The following is an 18,414-nucleotide window of genomic DNA, read 5'->3' on the forward strand; positions in this document are numbered from 1 at the left end:
GTCAGGAGCAGGAACTCTTTTATTACTTATAAGGCATAGACAAAACATGAACTTGCAAACGTAACACTGCCATCTAGTGATCATACAATGTAGTAGGCACACAGCAATGACATATAGTGGTTATTGCTTATTAAATACAAACCTTGTATGCCAACAACACCCCATTCCACATAAATGCTGTAACTGGGAAGCCAAGAAATAAAAATTGGGGCTAGGGACTGCAGCTCCTCCTTGATCCTTACCATATTGTAATGTAGAAAGCCGAATGCAGCAGTTTTTTTCTTCCAAATTAAAGATCTAAATAAGGTATCTATCGGAGTGAACCACCTACGAGGTATCCACTGGGGAGAGTTGTGCATGATATATAGAAGTTGAGGGCCCCATACCATCTTGATTAGATTTATTCTACCTATAACTGAAAGCGGAAGTTTACACCAGGTGTTACAGGTCATTTGTAAACTTCTGAAAAGAGGTAGGAGGTTCTCCTCTAAATACTTCTGTGGACTGGCCGACACCTGAACCCCCAAATATTTAAGAGGAAACCACCTTCAGGGATCTTGCAGCATCCGGCAGCGAATCAATTGGGCCATCTACGGGCAAAAGGACAGATTTACTACAATTTATTAAAAAGCCTGACAAGGAACCAAATTGTGAAATCAGCTCCATGGCCGCCGTAAGGCATGTGTCCACATCCCCTAAGTACAGTAGTGTCATCCGCGTAAAGGGAGATCTTTTCCATGCACTGACCCCTATTGAAGCCAATAACCGAAGGAGATGATCTTATCGGAGCTGCCAATGGTTCAAGGGCCAGTGCAAACAGGGGTGACAATGGACACCCCTGCCTCGTGCCTCTAAACAAAGGAAAAGAGTCCGTGAGATCTCCATTCACGCGGATCCTAGCCGCGGGGGCAGCATACAGCAAACGCACCCACCTGATGAAATTGTCCCCCAGACCAAAGCGACTCGAGACCTCCCACAAATGGGGCCATTCGATGCTGTCAAAAGCTTTGGCAGCGTCCAATGAAAGAATCGCCCTCTGGCCCTCATTATCAGCAGGTATCTGGAGATTAAGAAAGAGGCGTCTGATATTGAGAGCTGTTGACCGGGAATGAATGAACCCTGACTGATCCCTATGGACAAGTTTATGTATAACTTTAGCCAGTCTGGTAGCTAACACCTGTGCCAGTAATGCCTCCTCCTTTGTTGGAGAAATAAACTTTTATTTTCCGCCTTAGTCAGTACTACATTTTTAGCAATATTCTGAGCTTCATTCCATGCCCTCGCAGTTTGTTCAGAGGGAGAGTCAACAAAAGCGGACTCGGCTCTCTCAACCTCCCGAATCACGAACTGTTACCAAGACATAGTCCCAGTTTTAATTACGTTGATGGATCTGATAAACTGACCCCTTAAATAGGCCTTAAGTGCATCCCAAAAAATACTGAGCCCCGTGGAGTGTTTTTTTTTTTAACCCCAATAAAATTGATCAGATCATTATGGACGGGGTCAAGTGTAGGAAACGGTAATAACCAGAATGGGTTCCAACAGGTCTGCTTAGAAATTCTGGAAGTCGTTACTACAACACATAAAGGGGAATGGTCTGAAATGGTTCTTGCCTCATAGCGTGCGGAGGACACCAAGGGGAGCATCTCACTATTGCCCAGGCCGAGGTCAATTCTAGAGAGGCCTCTATGTGAAGCAGAATGGCATGAGTAACATTTCTCCTGTGGATGGCTAAGCCTCCAAACATCCCTCAGCCCCAGCTCATGCAAAAGCCTGGCGAAGGGCGTCAGGCTCCCTCTCGGGTTGGCCGCCGATGCCCCAGGAGAAAATTTGTCAAGATCTGTATTCTGGAAATTATTAAAATCCCCCACAATAAGAGCAGGAACACCCGGGTGACGTGACAGAAAAGTGGCAAGGGTCTTAAGGACTTCCACCGAGAAAGGGGGTGGTATGTACACATTCGCCATAATACATTGTAAATTACCCAGAGTACACAGCAAAAAAATAAAACAACCGTCAGGGTCAACGAGAGAGGAGCAAATGGAACATTCGTACTAATGAGTATGCTAACCCCTCTGGTGTAGGACGAAAAGGCAGAGTGAAACTGGGTGTCATACACCCTTGGAGAGAATGGAGAAACCTGACCAGGCAGCATATGGGTCTCCTGCAGGCATATGTCCCACCGCCAGTCGTTTCACTCTGTCTCCCGGGCCCCTCACATTACAACTAGTTACCACACACTGCGTAGCCATGATGTATGAAAATAAACATTTTGTTCAGACAGATAATATACAAACCCAGAAATAAAGGACAATGGCAACCTTGCATAAAAGCAGTAACAGAGAGCACAGTGTAATGGAGGGAACCCCCCTAACGTCCAGATCCAGACAAAGTGGGCACAACCTGTAAAAGCAAAAGTTAGGCAGACTGCAGGTATACGGTCCTACAGGACCCCAATCAAAACAAAAAAACTAAAGAAAAAAATAAGGAACCGTAATGTCCACGAGGGACTCTCCTCCAGGGGGCTAAGTTCACTAGCCAGGATTGAAGAGCCAACAGGCCTTATACAGTAACCAAAAAAGAAACCTCTTTTAGTCAATGCTGACACATCCTGTGAAAAAAAGTCTTCCGCCTTTAGAAGGAGTTTGGAAAGTTCAGCCACTCCGGTCCCGCAAACAAATGACATTGTCCAAGGTGACAAACACAGCAGACAACAGTCACACATTCCTCCTCTTTCTCCCCAAATCTTCACGCAGGGAGCGCTCTTCTCTGTCTAGCCACTGCATGGCCTGGGTAGGCTTATCAAAAAAATGCACTTCATCTCTGGCCACCACACGCAATCTGGCAGGGTAGAGCATGGCATACTGCAACTCCAAGGCACGTAACCTCTTCTTAAAATCCGTTAAATTGAGCACGCTGTTTTTGCACCTCTGCTGAGAAATCTGGGAATAATGAGATTTTGGAGTTATCCATCACCAGAGAGTCCCCCAGAGAATGCGCCTTGGACAAAACAACATCTCTGTCCTTATAATTGAGCAATTTAAATAGGAAAGCTCTGGGGGTGTTACCCGGGGCAGAGGCCTAAGAGGGACACGATGTGCGCGATCCACCACAAACATTGGCGAAAAGGATTCTTTCCCAAACTTTTCCATCAGCCATTGCTCTATAAAAGCAACCGGGTATTTCCCCTCCATCCTCTCTGAAATACCGATGGCTCTGACATTTTCTGCGCATTCTATTTTTGAGTTCATCAAGTTTTGCGGCGTGTTTAGCGACCATTAACTGCTGGGCATGAGACTCTTTTTGCATAGGGGCCATATCATCCTGCAGAGTACTAACGTGCCCCTCAACATCAGATGTGCGATCCCGCAGCTTTTGCATATCTTGGCGAATAAACTACATTTCTGCCTTTACCCCTTTAATTTCAGATGCCAGTGCAGTGATGGAGGCATTGCACATTGTGATTGCAGCATATATGTCCCTCAGAGTGGGATCAGGCCCCCCTGAGCCTGAGACCGCAGCCGCCCCCAGCACATGGGACCCAGGGGTAGTACTCACAGCATCCCATGGCAGCACCGGTGCAGGGGGATCATCCAGGGGTACTGTGTCATCGGCGTCCGACTGCGAGCCACTGTGGTTCTCTCCGCTATCCCCGGGGACCTCTGGCAACTTCCGCACGCCGATTGGGGAGAACAGCTTCTGCGCTGCTGCCCTGTACTTCTTCTTTGCAGACTGGGAGGCCGCGCCGCCAACTTGGGTCGCATGGTCCGGAGCCGTGCGGCCTGCTGTACCTCGCCTAGATATCCTCCCCGGGGCCCGAATGAGACCAGTGGACGGAGTGGCAGAGAGCACCGAGGAGCACTGCGGGACCAGATTCGAGCCACCCGGGGCCTGGGAACAGGATAAATGGACGGATGTACGGCGGAGCTCACAAGATGCGTGACCGTCTACATCTCCAGCCCAGCCACGCCCTAGCAGAAGTATTTACAAGTGTATTCTCAAAAGGGGCTCTCCCAGATTCAGTGAGAGAGGCACACATAACATTTTAATATATAAAGAAACAAAAGATCCAAAACTATGTTCCTCATATAGGCCAATTGCGTTATTAAATATAGATCTTAAAAATATTAACAAAGATATTAACATTAAGAATACCGGATATCGATGGAGCCAGTGGCAGAGGCTATTAGAACATCGTTAAATATTCAGGGACTTCGAGTGGGGGGGGCTGGAAGAGAGGGTAGCTCTATATGCTGATGATATGCTATTGTTTTTGAGAAATGCGGGTCCATCTATGGAGGGAGCTTTAGAATTACGGAATACCTTCACAGGGCTTAAAGTAAATTGGGGGAAGTCCCTATTATTCCCTTTTGATCAGGGAGCACAGGACACCGTTGCCCCAAATATACCATTGAAATGGGTGAAGGAATTTAAATACCTTGGCATAATAATATCCAGACAAGTTGAGGATTTCCGGGCACTGAATTTAGACCCTGTGATACAGGAACTTGGGAGGAAACGAAAGATATGGATAACGTTACCATTGTCCTTGTTAGGACGTATAAATCTGCTAAATTCCTGTATATATTTAGGAACTCCCCACAATGGTTACCTAAAAAAAGCTTTTTTTGTACAACTACATGGAATGCTTTCTACATTCATATGGGCAAATAAATCCCGTTAGAATTAAATTGAGTACACTTATGAGACCGGGAAAACAGTGGGGGTTGGATTGTCCAGATTTTCACAAGTATTATTAAGCTACACAGCTGGTGACGGTGGGGAGAAGGTTGAACACTGGTTCGATTCTGCTACTATGTTAGAAGCAGCGGTGGTCCAATCAGTAGAAGCACTACAGGGACTATTATATAGGGGGTTAAAATCGACAGGAGAATTAACCCCTTAAATGAGAACAACAGTTAAAATATGGAAAGCGGTTATGGTAAATGAGGGATACTCGAAAACCAATCTATCCCCAAATACCCCATTATGGAGAAATCCTGAATTACCGCACCTGGACTCTATTCACTACCCAGGTGCTTGGACTAAATATGGGGTAAAAAAAATTACCTCTAATACAGGGGGAAAGATTTTCCTCATTTACAGAAACGAGGGAGCTCTGGAACATCCCAGAGAGTTATTTTTTTTTGATACAGGCAACTTATTCATGCGTTACTTGCCCAGTTTCCTGGGGGAAATTTGGTGGAGGAGAACTGGGAGGAAGTATGGAGGTCTCCATTTCAGATATTGGTATCACTTCGAGACAAATTAATACAATTTAAAATAATTTATAGGAGTCATTATACACCATATAAGATCTCTCCATCAAACCCTCAGAACTGCTGGAGATGTGCAGATGTGCAAATATGAAATTTTATGCACATATTTTGGTTATGCCCAAAGATAGTGGTATTATGGAGGAAAGTCCTGAGAATAATTGCCACAGTAACATTAATAACCCTGGAACAGAAGGCAGAGATCTGCCTATTGGGATTGGTAGGGAAGAAGATTGTTCCGACAGGAAGGAGAATACAGGTGCGCCTTTTTTTTTTTTTTTTTTTACGCTAGAAAAATGATAGTCCTAAATTGGAAAAAGGTAGAAGCCCCTTCGGTAGCACACTGGAAAAACCTTGTAAATGATAATTTGCCACTATATAGGGAGACGTACTGTAATGGAGGACATAGCGAGAAATACGAGAGAGTATGGTGAAGTTGCAGCTTCAGGATAAATATGGTAGAAGGGGAGGTTAAACACACAATTAAAGGAAGGGAAGGAAATAAATGTAAGAAGGTAATTGTGTTAGATGAAATGAATGTTAGTGGAATTGTTAGGAGGCTCAAGAAAGAGCAGATGTTATTGTGAAATGTGTCTGTAAAAGGTGAAATGTGTTTGTATATGTGTTTTTTTTTATTTTTTTATTTTTTGTATGGAAAATTGATACAGATTTATAAAAAAAACAAAAAAAAAATCTGTTAAATTTTATTTAAATCTTGAAGTATTGTGTGCTTTTTGTAGCTGTCATGAAATCAGCGGAGGACCAAGTAGTGGAAGAAGCAGGGTTTGATGATGAGGTAAGACACAACTTGATAATCAACGCAGGGCAAATAATCCTATGATTTTTTTTTTTCTTTTTTTAATAATTGGAATAATTGCATGAGGCAATAAATGTCTGCTCATACTTCAAAGTAGAAGCCCATCCTAAAACTAAAATCTCTGCATCTACAGACATCTAACACTAACCTATCTAACCCAGTGAAGAAGAAATTGTTATACATACCTTTTCTGCAGGCGATTCGACCTAATCCCACGCTGAGCTTCGCTGTGTAGGTGGGTGCAGAAGACACCTCCGACAACAGAAGCCCCAAGTCCCATTGATTTCATAGTCGTTGTCGGCTGTGTCCTCCTGTAGAGCTTCCGCCGCTGGAGATTGCATTGTATCGGCTTCAGAAAAGGTATGTATATTCATTTTTTCTCTTCCGTTCATGGACGGACACAGCAGCCTTTGACCTTAGGGTTATATCAGCTTCCTTCAGGAGAGTTGGGCAGAAACAAAGCACTTTAAGTGTTAACAACACTTTCCCCAGTGCAGCTCCTCCCAGGGGGCGTGGTTCCCCGGGTATAACCCACACCCTGCTCTAGCAGCTCCAGTTTCTTTCTGCCTAACGTCAGGAGAGGACAGGCACTCTGGAGTTCCTGTACTGGAGATTTTTTTGCAATTTATTTTTTGCTTTTTATTATTTTGTTCCTGCATTTTGAATCCTGTGATTCTTCTATCAACAGCCGACTGGGTGACAGGCTGGGTCTTGACTCTTGTAGTCCCCCCATGTTCGGCAATTGAGCGTGTGCCGGCCCTCACCGTAGGCAAGGACCCTTTTTTTCGTGCGGCGGGAAAAAGTGTGCAAGGTGCTAAGGCGCCCGCTGCAGGGCAGAAGCGCCCCTGGTTCCGCAAGCCTAATAAGCCTGCAGACAAACCTGTTTCCGCATGAAGGTCTGCCCCCGCTCGTGTCTCGGGTGGGGGGACGGCTTTGCAAATTTGCGGCTCGGTGGAGGTCTCTTCTCTCCGACCGTTGGGTTTGCGAAGTAGTTTCCTCGGGGTACAAGATAGTTTTTCTCTCTTGTCCACCAAACAGATTCTTTTCCTTCCAACCTCCAGCTTCCTCCGGTTCGCCGGCAGGCTCTGTCAGGGGCTGTCCAGGATCTTCTGGTCACGGGGTGATTGTACCAGTTCCCTCGTTGGAACGGTTTCAGGGGTTTTACTCCAATCTGTTCGTAGTACCCACGAAGGAAGGGGTCCGTCAAATCCTGGACCTCAAGGCCCTCAATTGCTTTGTAAAAGTGCAAAAATTCCAGATGGAGTCGGTTTGCTCGGTAATAGCAGCACTCCATCAGGGGGACTTCATGGTGTCCTTGGATATGGATGCATACCTACATGTTCCCATATGCACGAAGCACCAGAGGTTTCTGCGCTAAAGAAAGAGAGGACCACTTTCAATTTGTGGCCCTTCCGTTTGTCCTGGCCTCGGCACCACGGGTTTTCACCAAGTTGCTCGCCCCTATACTGGCCCTGCTGTGACAGCGAGGGATCGCTATCGTGGGATATCTGGACGACCTTCTCCTGAGAGCTTCCTCAGGCTCAGAGTTAGAAGAGGACGTGTTTATCACGTGTCAGACTTTCCAAGAGTTCGTGTATAAATTAATTCTAATGCGCTACTGTGAGTAAACGAATAAATTAACCAGAGTGTGTGACAGGTGGATATGAGGCAGCTATATCTAAAGTGTTCACAATACACAAAAATTGAAATGAAAATAAATAAATGATAAGCTCTTCAAATCTGTGATAAACCACAACTGAGGTAAAACGTAATAGAAAAAAATACACAAACAAGTATAAGTGGCTGCACTTGTACTGAAATTAATCAAAGAAGTGAGTCCAAACTTCAAACAATTTCTTCTAATAAGTGAAGCTCAATTCACCAAAGTGTATCCGAGTGTTGAGTGATAAACCAACAAATCAAAAATTAGGTGAACATAGACGGATCAGTCTATAAGGGATAATATGATGGTGTGTTGAATAGTGATAATGCGATGGTATGTTGAATGGTCAATTATTTCACTCTTGACAGCTGTTGAGCGTCTACAAATCCTCACAAGTCTCGTAGTTCCCTTACCTTGAAGGTGCTATATATAGGCATATAGTGAAATTCCTCCAGGGTGCGGGTCTCACTTCTCCCAAACGTGTGCACTCCAGCTGCTGTTGCTGCACGCCACTGGGTAAATCCAGGCTCAGTGATCCAGTGGGAATGTAATGAGGAGGATACAAGAGAAAAAAAGGGATGCCTCCAATCGTGTGATAAGTAGTAAAACGTGGGGATTTATTACACAAAAAGGGGATCGTACATGAGGATAAAAAGGATCGTGCATACAGATCATGCAAAAATTGCGGGGACGAGGCGATCGTATTGCCGCCTTACGTCTGATGGCCTCCGGCTTGTGTGGGTATCTCGCAGTCTCGACTCCCTACGGCGTTACGTCACGCACCTCGTGACTTCATCAGGGCAACCTTTATTGGCTGTCGAGCCACTGCTTAAGTACATCCAAACCGGAAGTAAACAATCCACCATTTTCTTGAAGTCCATTCATTAGGACAATGAGGATATTAATAGAGACTTTAATAGACGTAACTGGAACAAAGATTAAAATAAATAAAAATACAAGCTATTATTTGAATATCGCGGGATGTCATGTCTAATGTAAGTGCCGCTGGTCTAGGTTCCTCTATAGGGGATAGTTATCCACAAAGGGAACTAATAAATTAAAAGGACCAATGTCTCACTAAGACATAATAGCTGTAAACCGGCCATGAGTATATACTAAAAACTTATACTCTGATTTTATCCAAGACTAAAAAATAGAAGATACAGCGTAAAAAAGATCACAGTAGTGAAAGTAATAGAATAGCCCCTAAATAGGTAAAGGGTGCATAGAACCTAGTGGTGGATGAAATATTCCACTAGAAATAGATATGATGATACTAGTAATGACCCGTATCTGTGTATATTTGTTGCCAATATTGGCAGTTAAGGTCAAAAGTATCTATAAAGGATTTTATGGATGTATAGGTTAGTAAAATATATATATATATATATATATATATATATATATATATATATATATATATATATATATATATATTACAAAATTCATATATGAAAATGTATAAAAAGTATATAAAATATATACACCTGTAGGAAGTGTTCCATTGGTTCCATCATAGAGGTAAGAAATAAGTTCCATGAATCTAAATGGTGGTGATATAGGGGGGAAAGGCCATACAGGTGGTGTACTAAACTGACACCCCCACAAACCCGAGACCACCAGATATATACATTGAATGCAGAAAATGATATATAAAAAATAGATCAATGAACGACAAACAATATCTATGTAAATTCTGAATAACATAATAGTCTTAAAAATATTCTGTGTTGACAACTAAAAGGTTAAAAAATATTCAGAAAGCAATTTAAATCGAAATCTACATTCATTCCCCCTGGGGTGAGTGTATTAAGCGTATGAATCCAGCGTGATTCTTTCTGATTTGATTACACAAATTTTGTGGCTACCTCTCCAGGACGTTTTAAATTTCTCAATGCCCCAGAATTGTAGTGTTGTAAGATCTTGGTTATGTACCTTCGCGAAGTGTCGTGATACGCTATGTTTGGGATAGCCATTGGGAATGTTGCGTATATGTTCTTCTATTCGCAATTTAAGTTTTCTTTTTGTTCTGCCTACGTATTGCAAATTGCAATTGCACTGGAGCACATAAATGACTCCTTCCGTGTGACATCCAATGAAATTTCTAATTGGATGAGTGTGTCCTGTATTGGTGCCAATGAAATCTAACCGTTTGCCTTGGAATAGTTTGGCATGTCTACAGGCAAAGCAATTCCTGCAAGAGTTCGGCTGGCTTCTGAATATCCAGAAGTCGGTGTTGGTTCTGTCTCTGCGTCTGGAATACCTGGGACTAGTCCTGGATTCCGCAGAGGCGAGAGTTTTTCTCCCAACAGACAAACTCCAGACACTGTATTCTGCGGTACAGCAGTTGACCCAGAAGTGGTCGTCTCTTCGATTCTGCATGAGGGTTCTGGGTCTGATGGTGGCCTCTTTCGAGGCTGTTCCTTATGCCCAATTCCACACCAGGGAACTACAGAAGGAGATTCTGTCACGTTGGGACAAACTCCCATCTTCTCTGGATTACCAGATTCAGTTGAGTCAACTGGTCAAGTCTTTCCTGGTATGGTGGCTGACGTCTCCGGTGCTTCGGAAAGTATTTTCTGTCGTGCCAATGGACAGTGGTCACGACGGATGCCAGCCTCTCCGGCTGGCGGGGCGTTTGGGGCACCCAGTCAGCCCAGGGGCGCGGGACTCAGGAGTCCCCCCTTTCGATCAATGTTCTGGAGCTCCGAGAAAGCAAGCTGTGCCTTGCCAGGTAGTCCCTGGAGCTGCAGGGCTGACCGGTCAGGATCCAGTCCGACAACGCCACGGCCGCGGCGTAAGTCAATCATCAGGGAGGCACACGGAGTTCAGCTGCAGCGACGGAGGTCGCGCCACATCCTTCGGTGGGCCGAAAGGTCCGTTCCGGCTCTGCCGGCCGTGTACATTCCGGGAGTACAGAATTGGCAAGCCGACAACCTAAGTCGCCAAACACTAGACCGAAGAGAGTGGTCACTTCACCTGGAGGTGTTTCAGAGTCTGTGGCGAAAGTAGGGCACTCCAGACGTGGCACTTCTAGCACCCCGCCTCAATCGGAAGGTGCCACGGTTCGTGGCCAGGTCAAAGGATCAGTGGGCGGACGCATCAGACGCGTTGGTGGCGCCTTGGGGTCACTATCGCCTAATTTATGCCTTCCCTCTTCTGAAGCTTCTTCCTCGCCTGCTGCGCAGAGTGGAAGCCGAAGGCATTCCAACAATCCTGATCTCTCCAGATTGGCCGCGCCGCTCCTGGTACGCAGACCTGGTGCGTCTGGTGGCAGACGTCCCCTGGCGTCTACCCCTGAGAGGAGATCTTCTGTCGCAGGGTCCGATCTTCCACCCTGCTTTACAGTCACTGGCTTTAACGGCATGGGTGTTGAGAGCCAGGTACTGAAGGACCGAGGCCTATCAGGCTCGGTGGTCTCTACCATGCTGCGTGCACGGAAGTCTACCTCACGTAGGATTTACCATCGTACGTGGAAGGCCTACATCTCTGTGTGAGGAGAAGAAGTGGCACCCTCGTTCTTACGTAGTGTCCAGGATTCTGCTGTTTTTACAGCGGGGAGTGGATCAGGCTCTCGCCTTGAGTACGGTTAAGAGTCAGATTTCGGCTCTGACCGTTTTACTTTCAGCGACCCTTGGCGGCGCACTCCTTGGTGCGTACGTTTGTACAGGGGGTACGGCATGTGGCCCCTCCGGTGCGCCATCTGCTGCCCCCATGGGACTTGAATTTAGTCCTTTCGGTGCTTCAGGATGCTCCCTTTGAGGACATCCGAAAGATCCCTTTGTTGACTGTCACAGAAGGTGGTTTTTCTGGTAGCAATTACCTCGATCAGACGAGTATCTGAACTGGCGGCCTTGTCTTGCAAGGCTCCCTACTTGGTCATCCATAAGGATAAGGTGGTACTGCGACCTCAGCCGTCTTTTCTCCCGAAAGTGGTTTCGGCTGTGGTTCGGGCCCTACGAGTGTACTTATCTGCTACGGCTCGGTTCCGGAAGTCGGACTCGCTGTTCGTGTCGGTGGCTGGTCCCAAAAAGGGTCTGGCAGTCTTGTCGGCCACCATTTCTAGGTGGATCTGACAGGTTCTATGCCTATGCCCTGAAGGGGCGGACGCCTCCCTTTCGGGTTACGGCGCATTCGACCAGGGCGATCGGTGCCTCTTTTACAAGGTGGATGTGAGTGCATCTTCGGATGCCTCTTTCGGCCGCAAGGTGTTACAGGCGGCAGTTTAAAGTTGAGAGTTCCTCCGTTGAGTAACTCCGGTTTTGTTTGGGTTGTAGCTTGGTTTGCTGTGTTGTTTCCCCCCCCTCGAATTTTTTGACACTGCTTGGGGACGTCCCTAAGGTCAAAGGCTGCTGTGTCCGTCCATGAACGGAAGAGAAAATAGGATTTTTGTACTCACCGTAAAATCCATTTCTCTGAGTTCATGGACGGAGACAGCACCACCCCTCCTTTGGTTTGTACTGCTTGTTACGAACTGGAGCTGCTGGAGCAGGGTGTGGGTTATACCCAGGGAACCACGCCCCCTGGGAGGAGCTGCACTGAGGAAAGTGTTGTTAACACTTAAAGTGCTTTGTTTCTGCCTAACTCTCCTGAAGGAAGCGGATATAACCCTAAGGTCAAAGGCTGCTGTGTCCGTCCATGAACTCAGAGAAATGGATTTTACGGTGAGTACAAAAATCCTATTTTTCTTTACGTGGCTAGATAGGTTAGTGTTAAGCCTCGTACACACGATCGGACATCAAACAAACTTTCCCTTGGATTTTTGTCCGAAGGGAGTTATCCGGTCACACCCATAGCATACATGCTCTGACTTTTTCCACAACAAACACGAACGTAGTGATGTTTCAACGTACTGACGAGAGTTTAAAAGAGGAAGTTCAATTCTCCGGCGTCACCCTTTGGGCTCCTTCTGCTAATCGAGAGTTAGTAGAGGTTTTCGTCTGTGTGCATTCGCGATTTTCAGTTTCGTGCAATTTTGTTGGTTTCTGAACGTCCGTTCGTCAAGCAGACATGTTGCGCAATGGGGTTGTGCTAACTTGACCCACAAAATATAGAAATATGTTTCGATTCATATAACCAAAATACACTAATCCAAAGTAAAGACATTTGTTTTTACTCCGTCAGTATCACCAGCAAAGCAGCTTTTAGTATTAATATAAAAATATCAGATATAATCCTAAAATTACTCTAATCCCAGCGCTCAATGGTATAATCAAAAAATGTCACAATATTTGCAAGGTATATAGCGGCTATTATAAAATCAACAATTACTAAAAAAATATGTGTTATCAGAGGTAAAAACTTAATAAAACATTAACAGCGCTTTCAAGTCACTGGCGTGACTTATGAGTTCAAAAGAATCTCATAACCTTAAATGAGATGATAAAAAAGCTCTCAGGGTCAAAACATTTGTTTGGCGGCTCCTATCAATCTCTTTATATTTACAGCTTAGTCCAAAACCCAAACTGTATGTGTGATGAAGTGTCCATTCACATATTGCTACCAAAGCAGAAATTGTAGATAAAAACTTCTCCAAGCACTACAGGGCTGTATGCTTCACACTGATATCTTCCCCCTATAGGTAATGTACTCACCACATATTAGGTGAAAGACAGCATAATGAATCCTGGATCTCTGCTTGTTTCCTCAAGAACTCTGGATGGATGTCAGCTGTAATGGGATCCTGGTGTGGAATCACTCTTGCTACAATTTAACTCTCTGCAGTTGTAAAGAGGTGTTTCCTTGGAACATTGGTGCAGCACAACGGTCATGCAGGGAGAAAAAGGGAGACTAGATAGTGTAAAACCCTTTTATTGTTAGTAATAAACCCCTGCTGCCCACATATGCTTACACGCTTAAAAATCATAAAAGGCTTGTCACTCAAAAACTAGGTATCAGCTCACGCAGGGAGGATGTTCACAAATCTCTATCCCCTGTTTTGTAAGTCCCGGGTAAATACCAGCATCGGTGCAAGAAAGCTTGTCGTGTAGACACGCCCTGACGCGTTTCGTGATTGGCTCACGTCTTCAGAGGGCGTGGCTACACGATACGACTGCTTCTTATTTATGGGAATGGACAGGTCTCATTGCCCGCCCCTCCCTATGTGTGATACGTCCCAACATAGTCAGCTCCGCCTCTGTTGGACTCGTCACGAGCTGCCGCTGCCAATCCCGAACGTCTCAGGATCGTCAGCAACAGCATGAGTCCCGGCCAATCTGCTCCATCTGCTCGTACCCTCGTCACTGGCTCAAACGGCCAATCGCGGGTAATCCAGATATTTGCATATGTCGATGCTTAGAAGGCTAGATCAGCTGGGACGTACAATCTGTTTATAGCAGATGGTAACCTCCGATGCTACAGCGGGTTCATACTTTAATATAGACCCGCCGGCACCATTGTACCATACGCTAAAGCGGGAAAATGAAAAATACATTAGCAAAGAAAATTACTTCTAACGCCATTACATAGTGATGACTGACATCCCTTTGTACATAATTTCAGTAATATTCATTAGCAGCCAAACTAATGTGCCATATATCGGCTTATATTGCTCAATTAAAAGTTTTACTTTGACAATAACAGCATATACATTTAAAATCAAACATATATATTAAAAAAGTCTCTATGTACCTTATATTTATTAAAACAATAAAATAAAATATTCATTAAAAATTGATTACTGTATTGTATAAATATACCAGATAGAAACCACATACTGATTAATTTTCCTCCTCATGCATTATTTTGGAAGATAAAATTATATAGGGTGTCATTTTCTTAGCAGTGACACATATATATATTAATTATGTCCAAACTTATTTATAGACACCATTGGGCAAGTTTGGACATTTATTAAGTGATCTCAATGGCCTGTAAGGTCAAAAACATGACCAGTGTGATCAACTTAAATTTATTATGCACATCCTTTTTGTGTATGTGTGATATACACCTCAAAGTAATGAGAATATTAATCGAATATTCTATCACACAATCAGAAATAATAATATTTACAACAGAAGAGCTCCCCTTACTCCCCTAGTGGTCACTAATGAAACAATTGAGATCTACATCTATGTTGAGGCCATTGGGACTTAAAGTATTAGTCCAATATAGCCACTGAGTCTCACGTTTAGATATCTCACGGACCATATTAGCCCCCCTCCAGTTACGATCTATACGGTCTATACCCCAAAATTTCAGTCCGATGGGATTTTTATCGTGTTTGTCCCTGAAATGGAGCGAGACGCTGTGATCTTTGTAACCAATGGTGATATTATAGATGTGCTCCGATACCCTCTAGACCTATTGTGAACGGAATAGGTTCTGTCACAGCTAGGATTGGTCAATACTTAGACCACTTCATGCAAAGTAGCGTTGTCACCACAAAAGCCTTCTTGAAAGATACCACTAGCTTTATCCAAAAAGTTAAGGAAGTTACATTCCCTGTAGGATCAGAAGTGTTTTTAGTTACTGCTGACGTTTCAGCATTATACACTAACATCCAACACGATGATGCCCTCTTAGCTCTTAATTGGGCACTAAGCAAGAGGGAGGAGCTACCATTCATCCAGAAAAAATTCCTCAAAATGGCATTAGACTACTGTCTTACCCATAACTATTTCTGGTATGGGGGACAGTACTACACCCAGAAGATTGGTGTAGCTATGGGCGCAAAGTTTGCGCCAAGTCTAGCCAACCTATTCATGAGTGAATGGGAGGATAAGTGGATCTATAATAACAAGAAAAAGGAGCTCATTTTTTACCAACGCTACATAGATGATATGTTTATGATATGGCAGGGCCCGGAGGAATCCCTTATAGCATTTTCAGTCTGGCTGAATAGTAATAAGAACAGCATTAAATTAGACTTTAATTGGAGTCAATTACAAATCCATTTCCTTGACGTCACAGTGATCAAGGGTCTTGGACAACTGTACACCAAAGCTTATTTCAAGGAAACAGACAGGAACAGCTACATACCAATACAAAGCGGGCACCACCCACTATGGCTCAAAAACATACCTAAGGGCCAATTCACACGTATTAGGCGTAACTGTACTAAAGATGATGACTACTGGGCCCAAGCCTCCATTATTAAACAACGATTCGTGGAAAAAGGATACAATTTGGAGCATTTAGATAATTGGATGAAAGAGGTGGGACAGACCACACAACAAAATATGTTGGAACCAAAAGATCGTGCACCAAATCAAGCCCATGAATGGGGCTTTATTTCTACCTATCATGAACAATATCATGAAATAGAAGCTATATTCAGAAAACATTGGAACATTCTGACTATGGACAGAACACTAAAATCGTCATTGCCCGAAAATCCACGCTTTATATACAGAAGAACGTCTTCTTTTGGAGACCAAATAGTAAAAAAGGTACTGGATCCACCCAAAAAAATCAAGATGTTTTGGGACAGAGCAGGATTTACAGCATGTAGGAGATGTAAATCATGCCAACAAGTATCCACACACCTGAGAGGACTCACCAGATTTACATCCACTGCAAATGGAAAAGAATTCGAGATTAAAGAATGTATCACATGCAAAACCACACATGTGGTATATGCCCTAGAATGCCCTTGTGGCCTAATGTATATTGGGCGCACAAAAAGAACTTTAACCAAGAGGGTATCGGAGCACATCTATAATATCACCATTGGTTACAAAGATCACAGCGTCTCGCTCCATTTCAGGGACAAACACGATAAAAATCCCATCGGACTGAAATTTTGGGGTATAGACCGTATAGATCGTAACTGGAGGGGGGCTAATATGGTCCGTGAGATATCTAAACGTGAGACTCAGTGGCTATATTGGACTAATACTTTAAGTCCCAATGGCCTCAACATAGATGTAGATCTCAATTGTTTCATTAGTGACCACTAGGGGAGTAAGGGGAGCTCTTCTGTTGTAAATATTATTATTTCTGATTGTGTGATAGAATATTCGATTAATATTCTCATTACTTTGAGGTGTATATCACACATACACAAAAAGGATGTGCATAATAAATTTAAGTTGATCACACTGGTCATGTTTTTGACCTTACAGGCCATTGAGATCACTTAATAAATGTCCAAACTTGCCCAATGGTGTCTATAAATAAGTTTGGACATAATTAATATATATATGTGTCACTGCTAAGAAAATGACACCCTATATAATTTTATCTTCCAAAATAATGCATGAGGAGGAAAATTAATCAGTATGTGGTTTCTATCTGGTATATTTATACAATACAGTAATCAATTTTTAATGAATATTTTATTTTATTGTTTTAATAAATATAAGGTACATAGAGACTTTTTTAATATATATGTTTGATTTTAAATGTATATGCTGTTATTGTCAAAGTAAAACTTTTAATTGAGCAATATAAGCCGATATATGGCACATTAGTTTGGCTGCTAATGAATATTACTGAAATTATGTACAAAGGGATGTCAGTCATCACTATGTAATGGCGTTAGAAGTAATTTTCTTTGCTAATGTATTTTTCATTTTCCCGCTTTAGCGTATGGTACAATGGTGCCGGCGGGTCTGTATTAAAGTATGAACCCGCTGTAGCATCGGAGGTTACCATCTGCTATAAACAGATTGTACGTCCCAGCTGATCTAGCCTTCTAAGCATCGACATATGCAAATATCTGGATTACCCGCGATTGGCCGTTTGAGCCAGTGACGAGGGTACGAGCAGATGGAGCAGATTGGCCGGGACTCATGCTGTTGCTGACGATCCTGAGACGTTCGGGATTGGCAGCGGCAGCTCGTGACGAGTCCAACAGAGGCGGAGCTGACTATGTTGGGACGTATCACACATAGGGAGGGGCGGGCAATGAGACCTGTCCATTCCCATAAATAAGAAGCAGTCGTATCGTGTAGCCACGCCCTCTGAAGACGTGAGCCAATCACGAAACGCGTCAGGGCGTGTCTACACGACAAGCTTTCTTGCACCGATGCTGGTATTTACCCGGGACTTACAAAACAGGGGATAGAGATTTGTGAACATCCTCCCTGCGTGAGCTGATACCTAGTTTTTGAGTGACAAGCCTTTTATGATTTTTAAGCGTGTAAGCATATGTGGGCAGCAGGGGTTTATTACTAACAATAAAAGGGTTTTACACTATCTAGTCTCCCTTTTTCTCCCTGCATGACCGTTGTGCTGCACCAATGTTCCAAGGAAACACCTCTTTACAACTGCAGAGAGTTAAATTGTAGCAAGAGTGATTCCACACCAGGATCCCATTACAGCTGACATCCATCCAGAGTTCTTGAGGAAACAAGCAGAGATCCAGGATTCATTATGCTGTCTTTCACCTAATATGTGGTGAGTACATTACCTATAGGGGGAAGATATCAGTGTGAAGCATACAGCCCTGTAGTGCTTGGAGAAGTTTTTATCTACAATTTCTGCTTTGGTAGCAATATGTGAATGGACACTTCATCACACATACAGTTTGGGTTTTGGACTAAGCTGTAAATATAAAGAGATTGATAGGAGCCGCCAAACAAATGTTTTGACCCTGAGAGCTTTTTTATCATCTCATTTAAGGTTATGAGATTCTTTTGAACTCATAAGTCACGCCAGTGACTTGAAAGCGCTGTTAATGTTTTATTAAGTTTTTACCTCTGATAACACATATT

General features: G+C 43.7%; 1 protein-coding gene across 4 annotated transcripts in view; it reads left to right on the forward strand.

Annotated features, from left to right (window-relative positions):
• Positions 1-18,414, forward strand: part of DMC1 (DNA meiotic recombinase 1) — a 530,416-nt gene that overhangs the window by 68,999 nt on the left and 443,003 nt on the right. For all 4 annotated transcript variants that reach the window (XM_040359476.1, XM_040359477.1, XM_040359474.1 and 1 more), the window contains one exon: positions 6,017-6,072. In XM_040359476.1, the coding sequence (XP_040215410.1) occupies positions 6,022-6,072 (51 nt within the window). In that variant the 5' untranslated portion in view covers positions 6,017-6,021. The remainder of the gene's footprint in view (positions 1-6,016; positions 6,073-18,414) is intronic.

The sequence above is a fragment of the Rana temporaria genome, chromosome 7, assembly GCF_905171775.1.
Source record: "Rana temporaria chromosome 7, aRanTem1.1, whole genome shotgun sequence".
Taxonomy (NCBI): Eukaryota; Metazoa; Chordata; class Amphibia; order Anura; family Ranidae; genus Rana; species Rana temporaria.